This window comes from Dendropsophus ebraccatus, chromosome 8, assembly GCF_027789765.1.
Source record: "Dendropsophus ebraccatus isolate aDenEbr1 chromosome 8, aDenEbr1.pat, whole genome shotgun sequence".
NCBI lineage: Eukaryota > Metazoa > Chordata > Amphibia > Anura > Hylidae > Dendropsophus > Dendropsophus ebraccatus.
The window spans coordinates 1,391,236-1,403,700 of NC_091461.1; the positions used below are offsets into that span (position 1 = coordinate 1,391,236).

The 12,465-nt window shown below is 53.0% G+C and overlaps 1 protein-coding gene across 1 annotated transcript in view; it reads left to right on the top strand.

Moving 5' to 3' along the window:
- Positions 1-12,465, top strand: part of RNF20 (ring finger protein 20) — a 63,322-nt gene that overhangs the window by 31,924 nt on the left and 18,933 nt on the right. Inside the window, exons 10-15 of the mRNA XM_069979574.1 lie at positions 1,381-1,560; positions 4,889-5,024; positions 6,497-6,618; positions 6,735-7,066; positions 11,827-11,944; positions 12,023-12,172. Of these exons, the coding sequence (XP_069835675.1) occupies positions 1,381-1,560; positions 4,889-5,024; positions 6,497-6,618; positions 6,735-7,066; positions 11,827-11,944; positions 12,023-12,172 (1,038 nt within the window). The remainder of the gene's footprint in view (positions 1-1,380; positions 1,561-4,888; positions 5,025-6,496; positions 6,619-6,734; positions 7,067-11,826; positions 11,945-12,022; positions 12,173-12,465) is intronic.

Here is a 12,465-nt window from a genome sequence, read left to right on the forward strand (position 1 = left end):
TACAGGCCCTCCCTCCCCCAACTGTGCACTACAGATATGCGAGACCCCTAAAAACTATACATTGTGGGTATACAGAACCCCTCCAACTATGCACTACAGGTATACACTAATTCCACTGATTAACTCAGATGAAACAATACCTTTAGCTTGGCCTCCTGGGCACCTTAGAACAAATCTAATTAACACACTGACACTTTACACCCGGGCAGCGCCGGGTACATTTTCTAGTATATATATATATACCCCTATACATATATATATATATATATATATATATATATATATATATATATATATATATATATATATATATATATACCCCTATACACATACTATATACACTCACCGGCCACTTTATTAGGTACACCTGTCCAACTGCACGTTACCACTTAATTTCTAATCAGCCAATCACATGGCGGCAACTCATTGTATTTAGACATGTAGACATGGTCAAGACAATCTCCTGCAGTTCAAACCGAGCATCAGTATGGGGAAGAAAGGTGATTTGAGGCCAATAAAAGAAAAAGAGTAAGATGGGCAAAAGAACACAGAGATTGGACAGAGGAAGACTGGAAAAAAGTGTTGTGGACGGATGAATCCAAGTTTGAGGTGTTTGGATGACAAAGAAGAAGGTTTGTGAGACGCAGAAGAAATGAGAAGATGCTGGAAGAATGCCTGACGCCATCTGTTATACATGGTGGAGGTCATGTGATGGTCTGGGGTTGGTGCTGGTAAGGTGGGAGATTTGTACAGGGTAAAAGGGATTGTGAATAAGGAAGGCGATCACTCTGCACCGCCATGCCATACCCAGTGGGCAGCGCTTGGTTGGAGCCAATTTCATCCTACAACAGGACAATGACCCTAAACACCTCCAAATTGTGCAAGAACTATTTCCAGCAGAAGCAGCAGCTGGTATTCTATCATAGGTAATGGAGTGGCCAGCGCAGTCACCAGATCACCACCCCATTGTGGGAGCAGCTGGACCGTATGGTACGCCAGAAGTGCCCATCCAACCAATCCAACTTGTGGGAGCTGCTTCTAGAAGCGTGGGGGGCAATTTCTCCAGCTTACCCCAACAGATTAATAGCTAGAATGCCAAAGGTGTGCAATGCTGGAATTGCTGCAAAAGGAGGATTCTGGGACGGAAGCAAAGTGTGATGGAAGAACAATGTTATTTCACCTACAAATCAGTATTTCTAACCTTGTCAATGTCTTGTCTCTATTTTCTATTCATTTCACAACGTATTGTGGTGAAGAAGTGTGACTTTTCATGGAAAACACTACATTGTTTGGGTGACCCCACACTTTTGAACGGTAGTGTATATACAACCTATACACGTACTGCATATACCACCTGTCCCCGCTCTCTCTTCCTATCAGGCTTTGCTGGCTAATGCGGTGGAGGAGAACGTGCGGCTCTCCCCTGAGTATCGCTGCATGCAGTCCCAGTTCTCTGTCCTGTATAATGAGTCTCTGCAGCTGAAGGCCCAGCTGGACGATGCCCGATCCCTCCTACACGGGACCCGCACCAACCACCAGCGCCAGCTCGAGCTCATAGAGGTGAGTACTGACACTGTGTGTATTATAGACTACGGGGGGAGTATACAGATTGTGGGGTGGGTGGGGGGGTGAATGCTGTATATAGCAGCGGTGGGGAACCTCCGGCCCCTGAGAGCTCCCGATGCGGCCTGCGGCTCCCCTGTGATGTGAGCGCCGCTCTGGTGGGGCAGGAGCCGGCATTCACAGCACCTTCCTGTGTATGTGACAGCTGCCAGACACAGGAGGATGCTGCGAGTGCCGTCCCCTTCCCCACCAGAGGGGCACACGTCTTCCTTCTCCTGCGGGCCGTGTGAGATGACGTCACTTCATCACGCGCCACCTGCTGGAGAAGACGGTCACAGGCTAAAGGGACGGTGACTAGGCTACCAGGGACATGACTGGGGGGTTATTTATGCTACCAGGGACATGACTGGGGGGCTAATTAGGCTACCAGGGACATGACTGGGGGGGGGGTAACTAGGCTACCAGGGACATGACTGGGGGGGTAACTAGGCTACCAGGGACATGACTGGGGGGGTAACTAGGCTACCTGGGACATGACTGGGGGGGGTTAACAAGGCTACCATGGACATGACTGGGGGGGTTAACTAGGCTACCATGGACATGACTGGGGGGGTTAACTAGGCTACCAGGGACATAACTGGGGGGGGGGGGTTAACTAGGCTACCAGGGACATAACTGGGGGGGGGGGGGGTTAACTAGGCTACCAGGGACATGACTGGGGGGGTTAACTAGGCTACCATGGACATGACTGGGGGGGTTAACTAGGCTACCAGGGACATAACTGGGGGGGTTAACTAGGCTACCAGGGACATAACTGGGGGGGTTAACTAGGCTACCAGGGACATAACTGGGGGGGGGGGGGGGGTTAACTAGGCTACCAGGGACATGACTGGGGGATGGGGGAGGGTGTAACTGGCTACCAGGGACATGACTGGGGGGGTTAGCTAGGCTACCAGGGACATAACTGGGGGGGAGGGGGGTTAAGTAGGCTACCAGGGACATAACTGGGGGTTAACATGGCTACCAGGGACATGACTGGGGGGGGGGGGGTCACTAGGCTACCAGGGACATGACTGGGGGGGGGGTAACTTGGCTACCACAGACATGACTGGGGGAGGGGGTTAACTAGGCTACCAGGGACATGACGGGGGGGGGGGGGTAACTAGGGGCTACCAGGGACATGACTGGGGGGGGTGGTTAACTAGGGGCTACCAGGGACATGACTGGGGGGGGGATAACTTGGCTACCAGGGACATGACTGGGGGGGGGTTAACTAGGCTACCAGGGACATGACTGGAGGGGGAGGGGGGTAACTAGGCTACCAGGGACATGACTGGGGGGGGGTCACTAATATATAGCCTGCTGCCTCATATGGGGGAGGGGTGATGGAGCTGGGGATATAGATTGGGGGGGGGGGGGTCACTGATATATATAGCCTGCTGCCTCATATTGGGGAGGGATGATGAAGCCGGGAATATAGATTGGGGGGGGGGTCACTGATATATATAGCCTGCTGCCTCATATGGGTGAGCGGTGATGGAGCCGGGGTTATAGATTGGGGGGGGGGGAGGGGAGGTCACTGATATATATAGCCTGCTGCCTCATATGGGTGAGCGGTGATGGAGCCGGGGTTATAGATTGGGGGGGGGGAGGGGAGGTCACTGATATATATAGCCTGCTGCCTCATATGGGTGAGCGGTGATAGAGCCGGGGTTATAGATTGGGGGGGGGGGGGGGGAGGGGAGGTCACTGATATATATAGCCTGCTGCCTCATATGGGTGAGCGCTGATGGAGCCGGGGTTATAGATTGGGGGGGGGGGGGAGGTCACTGATATATATAGCCTCCTGCCTCATATGGGTGAGCGGTGATGGAGCCGGGGTTATAGATTGGGGGGGGGGGGGTCACTGATATATATAGCCTGCTGCCTCATATGAGTGAGCGGTGATGGAGCCGGGGTTATAAATTGGGGGGGGGGGAGGGGAGGTCACTGATATATATAGCCTGCGGCCTCATATGGGTGAGCGGTGATGGAGCCGGGATTATAGATTGGGGGGGGGGGGGGAGGTCACTGATATATATATATATAGCCTGCTGCCTCATATGGGTGAGTGGTGATGGAGCCGGGGTTATAGATTGGGGGGAGGGGAGGTCACTGATATATATATAGCCTGCTGCCTCATATGGGTGAGTGGTGATGGAGCCGGGGTTATAGATTGGGGGGGGGGGGTCACTGATATATATAGCCTGCTGCCTCATATGAGTGAGCGGTGATGGAGCCGGGGTTATAAATTGGGGGGGGGGAGGGGAGGTCACTGATATATATATAGCCTGCTGCCTCATATGAATGTGAGCGGTGATGGAGCCGGGGTTATAGATTGGGGGGGGGGGTCACTGATATATATAGCCTGTTGCCTCATATGGGTGAGCGGTGATGGAGCCGGGGTTATAGATTGGGGGGGGGGGGGGTTCACTGATATATATAGCCTGCTGCCCCATATGGTGAGCGGTGATGGAGCCGGGGTTATAGATTGGGGGGGGGGGGGGAGGGGAGGTCACTGATATATATAGCCTGGCTGCCTCATATGGGTGAGCGGTGATGGAGCCGGGGTTATAGATTGGGGGGGGGGGGGGGAGGTCACTGATATATATAGCCTGCTGCCTCATATGGGTGAGCGGTGATGGAGCCGGGGTTATAGATTGGGGGGGGGGGGAGGCCACTGATATATATAGCCTGCTGCCTCATATGGCTGAGCGGTGATGGAGCCGGGGTTATAGATTGGGGGGGGGGAGGTCACTGATATATATAGCCTGCTGCCCCATATGGGTGAGCAGTGATGGAGCCGGGGTTATAGATTGGGGGGGGGGGGGGGGGTCACTGATACATATAGCCTTCTGCCTCATATGGGTGAGCGGTGATGGAGCCGGGGTTATAGATTGGGGGGGGGGGGGGGAGGTCACTGAATATATATATATATATATATATATATATATAGCCTGCTGCCTCATATGGGTGAGCGGTGATGGAGCCGGGGTTATAGATTGGGGGGGGGGGGGGTGGTCACTGATATATATAGCCTGTTGCCTCATATGGGTTGAGCGGTGATGGAGCCGGGGTTATAGATTGGGGGGGGGGAGGTCACTGATATATATAGCCTGCTGCCTCATATGGGTGAGCGGTGATGGAGCCGGGGTTATAGATTGGGGGGGGGGAGGTCACTGATATATATATAGCCTGTTGCCTCATTAGGTAAATGTGGCACTAGTTACGTGTAACTGGGTATAAATAAGTAGAGTCACTGAAAGCTTCTCTGGTTGTTTTGCAGAGGGATGAGGTGTCTCTCCAGAAGAAGGTGCGGACAGAGGTCATTCAGCTGGAGGACACACTCGCCCAAGTACGGAAGGAGTACGAGATGCTGAGGATTGAGTTTGAGCAGACGCTGGCGGCCAATGAGCAGGCGGGTGAGTGCCAGCACCGTCCCATAGAGATGAATCCTCCTCCTCCTGGCGTCATGTCTCCTCCTCTTCCTCCTCCTCATGCCATCTGGTCACCACCTCCTCCTCCTGGCGTCATGTCTCCTCCTCCTGGCGTCATGTCTCCTCCTCCTGGTGTCTTGTCTCCTCCTCCCCCTTCTGGTGTCTTGTCTCCTCCTCCTGGTGTCTTGTCTCCTCCTCCTGGCGTCATGTCTCCCCCTTCTGGTATCTTGTCTCCTCCTCCTGGCGTCATGTCTCCCCCTTCTGGTGTCTTGTCTCCTCCTCCTTCTTCTTCTGGTGTCATGTCTCCTCCTTTTAGTGTCATGTCACTTCCTCCTCTTCCACCTCCTCATTCTCCTCCTGCCATCTGGTCCCCTCCTCCTCCTCCTGGCGTCTTGTCTCCTCCTCCTCCTGGCGTTTTGTCTCCTCCTCCTCCTCCTGGCGTTTTGTCTCCTCCTCCTGGCGTTTTGTCTCCTCCTCCTGGTGTCTTGTCTCCTCCTCCTGGCGTCTTGTCTCCTCCTCCTCCTCCTCCTCGCGTCTTGTCTCCTCCTCCTCCTCCTCCTCGCGTCTTGTCTCCTCCTCCTCCTCCTCCTCGCGTCTTGTCTCCTCCTCCTCCTCCTCCTCGCGTCTTGTCTCCTCCTCCTCCTCCTCCTCGCGTCTTGTCTCCTCCTCCTCCTCCTCCTCCTCGCGTCTTGTCTCCTCCTCCTCGCGTCTTGTCTCCTCCTCCTCCTCCTCCTCGCGTCTTGTCTCCTCCTCCTCCTCCTCCTCCTCGCGTCTTGTCTCCTCCTCCTCCTCCTCCTCGCGTCTTGTCTCCTCCTCCTCCTCCTCCTCGCGTCTTGTCTCCTCCTCCTCCTCCTCCTCGCGTCTTGTCTCCTCCTCCTCCTCCTCGCGTCTTGTCTCCTCCTCCTCCTCCTCGCGTCTTGTCTCCTCCTCCTCCTCCTCGCGTCTTGTCTCCTCCTCCTCCTGGTTTCTTGTCTCCTCCTCCTCCTGGCGTCTTGTCTCCTCCTCCTCCTGGCGTCTTGTCTCCTCCTCCTCCTCCTCCTCGCGTCTTGTCTCCTCCTCCTCCTCCTGGCGTCTTGTCTCCTCCTCCTCCTGGCGTCTTGTCTCCTCCTCCTCCTGGCGTCTTGTCTCCTCCTCCTCCTGGCGTCTTGTCTCCTCCTCCTCCTGGCGTCTTGTCTCCTCCTCCTCCTGGCGTCTTGTCTCCTCCTCCTCCTGGCGTCTCGTCTCCTCCTCCTCCTGGCGTCTTGTCGTCTCCTCCTCCTCCTGGCGTCTTGTCGTCTCCTCCTCCTCCTCCTCCTCCTCCTGGCGTCTTGTCTCCTCCTCCTCCTCCTGGCGTCTGGTCTCCTCCTCCTTCTCCTGGCTTCATGTCTTTATCCTTTATATATAGCCTATAATGCAGCCTCCTCCTCCGGGGTCCTCTGTTCATATGTCTATCCTTTATCGTCTAAACGGTTTTTCAGGTCCTATAAATCGGGAGATGCGACATTTGATCAGCAGCCTCCAGAACCACAATCATCAGCTGAAGGGCGAGGTGCTGCGCTACAAGAGACGTCTGCGGGAAATCCAGGGCGACATCAACAAGGTAAGAGGTGGGCGAGGAGAGGTGGGCGGGGTGAGGAGAGGTGGGCGAGGAGAGGTGGGTGAGGAGAGATGGGCAGGGTGGACGGCCGCCATGACATCGCTTCCTCTGTCTTCTAGATGCGGTCTCGCAGTAGTAGCGGTCTCTTCCTGCTACCCTCACAGTCCAGCCTGGAGGAGCCCAAAGAGGAACCTGTGGAAATAAAGATAGAGCCGGAAGAGAGCGCCCCCCCACCCACCCCGGCCTCATCCCAGCCGGAGCCAGTCCTGAAACGGGAGGAAGAGGAGGTTACGGCCCAGCCCCAGCAGAGAGACAGGCGAGAGCGGGAAAAAGAGAGAGACCGCGGCAGGGAGAAAGACAGAGGAGACAGCTCCAAGGAGAAGGCCAAGCATGAGCCGGACACCAAGCGCAAGGAGGCCGAGGGGGTCAAGCAGATGAAAGCCGAGCTGAAGTGAGTGCCGGCGGCTGAGGGAAAGCGGGGTGCCGGAGGCTAAGCCACAGACATGTCACTGGGGTGGACAGTATGTAGGGAGATGTATATGGGGTGGACAGTATGTAGGGGGGATGTATATGGGGTGGACAGTATGTAGGGGGGATGTATATGGGGTGGACAGTATGTAGGGGATGTATATGGGGTGGACAGTATGTAGGGGGATGTATATGGGGTGGACAGTATGTAGGAGATGTATATGGGGGTGGACAGTATGTAGGGGGATGTATATGGGGTGGACAGTATGTAGGGGATGTATATGGGGGTGGACAGTATGTAGGGGATGTATATGGGGTGGACAGTATGTAGGGGGATGTATATGGGGTGGACAGTATGTAGGGGGATGTATATGGGGTGGACAGTATGTAGGGGGATGTATATGGGGTGGACAGTATGTAGGGGGATGTATATGGGGTGGACAGTATGTAGGGGGATGTATATGGGGTGGACAGTATGTAGGGGGATGTATATGGGGTGGACAGTATGTAGGGGGATGTATATGGGGTGGACAGTATGTAGGGGATGTATATGGGGTGGACAGTATGTAGGGGGATGTATATGGGGTGGACAGTATGTAGGAGATGTATATGGGGGTGGACAGTATGTAGGGGGATGTATATGGGGTGGACAGTATGTAGGGGGATGTATATGGGGTGGACAGTATGTAGGGCATGTATATGGGGTGGACAGTATGTAGGGGGATGTATATGGGGTGGACAGTATGTAGGGAGATGTATATGGGGTGGACAGTATGTAGGAGATGTATATGGGGTGGACAGTATGTAGGGGGATGTATATGGGGTGGACAGTATGTAGGGAGATGTATATGGGGTGGACAGTATGTAGGGAGATGTATATGTGGTGGACAGTATATAGGGGGGATGCATATGGGGTGGACAGTATGTAGGGGGATGTATATGGGGTGGACAGTATATAGGGGATGTATATGGGGTGGACAGTATATAGGGGGGATGCATATGGGGTGGACAGTATGTAGGGGGATGTATATGGGGTGGACAGTATATAGGGGGGATGTATATGGGGTGGACAGTATGTAGGGGGGATGTATATGGGGTGGACAGTATGTAGGGGGATGTATATGGGGTGGACAGTATGTAGGGGATGTATATGGGGTGGACAGTATATAGGGGGGATGCATATGGGGTGGACAGTATATAGGGGGGATGTATATGGGGTGGACAGTATATAGGGGGGATGCATATGGGGTGGACAGTATATAGGGGGGATGCATATGGGGTGGACAGTATATAGGGGGATGCATATGGGGTGGGCAGTATGTAGGGGGATGCATATGGGGTGGACAGTATGTAGGGGGATGTATATGGGGTGGACAGTATGTAGGGGGATGCACATGGGGTGGACAGTATGTAGGGGGATGCATACGGGGTGTACAGTTTGTAGGGGATGTATATGGGGTGGACAGTATATAGGGGGATGCATATGGGGTGGACAGTATATAGGGGGATGCATATGGGGTGGACAGTATATAGAGGGGATGTATATGGGGTGGACAGTATGTAGGAGGATGCACATGGGGTGGACAGTATGTAGGGGGATGCATATGGGGTGGACAGTATATAGGGGGGATGCACATGGGGTGGACAGTATCTAGGGGGATGTATATGGGGTGGACAGTATGTAGGGGGATGCATATGGGGTGGACAGTATATAGGGGGGATGTATATGGGGTGGACAGTATGTAGGAAGATGTATATGGGGTGGACAGTATATAGGGGGATGTATATGGGGTGGACAGTATGTAGGGGGATGCACATGGGGTGGACAGTATGTAGGAGGATGCACATGGGGTGGACAGTATGTAGGGGGATGTATATGGGGTGGACAGTATGTGGGGGATATATATGGGGTGGACAGTATGTAGGGGGATGTATATGGGGTGGACAGTATGTAGGGGATGTATATGGGGTGGACAGTATGTAGGAGGATGCACATGGGGTGGACAGTATGTAGGAGGATGCACATGGGGTGGACAGTATATAGGGGGATGTATATGGGGTGGACAGTATGTAGGAAGATGTATATGGGGTGGACAGTATATAGGGGGATGTATATGGGGTGGACAGTATATAGGGGGATGTATATGGGGTGGACAGTATATAGGGGGATGCATATGGGGTGTACAGTTTGTTGGGGATGTATATGGGGTGGACAGTACATAGGGGGATGCATATGGGGTGGACAGTATGTAGGGGGGATGTATATGGGGTGGACAGTATGTAGGAAGATGTATATGGGGTGGACAGTATATAGGGGGATGTATATGGGGTGGACAGTATGTAGGGGGATGCACATGGGGTGGACAGTATGTAGGAGGATGCACATGGGGTGGACAGTATGTAGGGGGATGTATATGGGGTGGACAGTATGTAGGGGGATGCACATGGGGTGGACAGTATGTAGGAGGATGCACATGGGGTGGACAGTATGTAGGGGGATGTATATGGGGTGGACAGTACATAGGGGGATGCATATGGGGTGTACAGTTTGTAGGAGGATGCACATGGGGTGGACAGTATCTAGGGGGATGCACATGGGGTGGACAGTATGTAGGGGGATGTATATGGGGTGGACAGTATCTAGGGGGATGCACATGGGGTGGACAGTATGTAGGGGGATGTATATGGGGTGGACAGTATGTAGGGGGATGTATATGGGGTGGACAGTATATAGGGGGATGCATATGGGGTGGACAGTATATAGGGGGATGCATATGGGGTGTACAGTTTGTAGGGGATGTATATGGGGTGGACAGTACATAGGGGGATGCATATGGGGGGGACAGTATGTAGGGGGATGCATATGGGGTGGACAGTATGTAGGGGTATGCACATGGGGTGGACAGTATATAGGGGGGATGCATATGGGGTGGACAGTATGTAGGAGGATGCACATGGGGTGGACAGTATGTAGGGGGATGTATATGGGGTGGACAGTATGTAGGGGGATGCACATGGGGTGGACAGTATGTAGGAGGATGCACATGGGGTGGACAGTATGTAGGGGGATGTATATGGGGTGGACAGTATGTGGGGGATATATATGGGGTGGACAGTATATAGGGGGATGCATATGGGGTGGGCAGTATGTAGGGGGATGCATATGGGGTGGACAGTATGTAGGAGGATGCACATGGGGTGGACAGTATGTAGGAGGATGCACATGGGGTGGACAGTATATAGGGGGATGTATATGGGGTGGACAGTATGTAGGAAGATGTATATGGGGTGGACAGTATATAGGGGGATGTATATGGGGTGGACAGTATATAGGGGGGATGTATATGGGGTGGACAGTATATAGGGGGGATGCATATGGGGTGTACAGTTTGTAGGGGATGTATATGGGGTGGACAGTACATAGGGGGATGCATATGGGGGGGACAGTATGTAGGGGGGATGTATATGGGGTGGACAGTATGTAGGAAGATGTATATGGGGTGGACAGTATATAGGGGGATGTATATGGGGTGGACAGTATGTAGGGGGATGCACATGGGGTGGACAGTATGTAGGAGGATGCACATGGGGTGGACAGTATGTAGGGGGATGTATATGGGGTGGACAGTATATAGGGGATGTATATGGGGTGGACAGTATGTAGGGGGATGCATATGGGGTGGACAGTATGTAGGAGGATGCACATGGGGTGGACAGTATGTAGGGGGATGCACATGGGGTGGACAGTATGTAGGAAGATGTATATGGGGTGGACAGTATGTAGGGGGATGCATATGGGGTGGACAGTATATAGGGGGATGTATATGGGGTGGACAGTATGTAGGGGGATGTATATGGGGTGGACAGTATGTAGGGGGATGTATATGGGGTGGACAGTATATAGGGGGGATGCATATGGGGTGTACAGTTTGTAGGAGGATGCACATGGGGTGGACAGTATCTAGGGGGATGCACATGGGGTGGACAGTATGTAGGGGGATGTATATGGGGTGGACAGTATCTAGGGGGATGCACATGGGGTGGACAGTATGTAGGGGGATGTATATGGGGTGGACAGTATGTAGGGGGATGTATATGGGGTGGACAGTATATAGGGGGATATATATGGGGTGGACAGTATATAGGGGGGATGCATATGGGGTGTACAGTTTGTAGGGGATGTATATGGGGTGGACAGTACATAGGGGGATGCATATGGGGGGGACAGTATGTAGGGGGATGCATATGGGGTGGACAGTATGTAGGGGTATGCACATGGGGTTGACAGTATATAGGGGGGATGCATATGGGGTGGACAGTATGTAGGAGGATGCACATGGGGTGGACAGTATGTAGGGGGACGCATATGGGGTGGACAGTATGTAGGGGGGATGCATATGGGGTGGACAGTATGTAGGGGGATGCATATGGGGTGGACAGTATGTAGGGGGGATGCATATGGGGTGGACAGTATGTAGGGGGGATGCATATGGGGTGGACAGTATGTAGGGGGATGCACATGGGGTGGACAGTATGTAGGGGGACGCATATGGGGTGGACAGTATGTAGGGGATGCATATGGGGTGGACAGTATGTAGGGGGATGCATTTGGGGTGGACTGTATATGGGGTGGACTGTATAGGGGGATGTATATCCGGAGGGGTTACATAGACGTCACTGGGGTGGTCAGAGCCGCTATATCCAGGATGTATGAGCTGATGGATCAGGGTCTCTCGTCACCAGGCGGGTGCAGGAGTCTCTACGAGACATGAAGCTGCTCCTGGACATGTATCGCTCAGCGCCCAAAGAGCAGAGAGACAAGGTGCAGCTGATGGCGGCCGAGAGGAAGAGCAAAGCCGAGGTGAGAGGTCAGAAAGCTGAGCATTGTCCATCACAGCCCGGAGTCCAGGTCCTCATGTCTCTCGCTTCTCTCTTCTAGCTGGAAGAACTCCGCCAACGGCATCGGGAACTAGAGGAGAGAGAGCGCAGAGACAGCAAGAAGATGGCCGACGAGGACGCTCTGCGCCGGATGAGAGCAGCGGAGGAACAGACAGAAGCTCTGCAGAAGAGACTGTCCACAGCCAAACAAGTGAGTGCTCCACCTACAGTGGTTTGCAATAAATTAGAATAACAAAAAGTTATTTTTTTTTTTTTTAGTAATTCAATTCAAAAAGTGACCTTCTATATTCTATAGAGTCATTACATACAGAGTGACCTGATATATTCTATACATTACATACAGAGTGAACTTTTTCTAGCAATTATTTCTGGTAAAGTTGATGATTATGGATTACAGCCAAGAAAAACACAAAAGTCAGGATTTCCGAAAATTAGAATAATTAACCCAAAACCCCTGCAGTGGCTTCCTAAGTGTTATAAAAG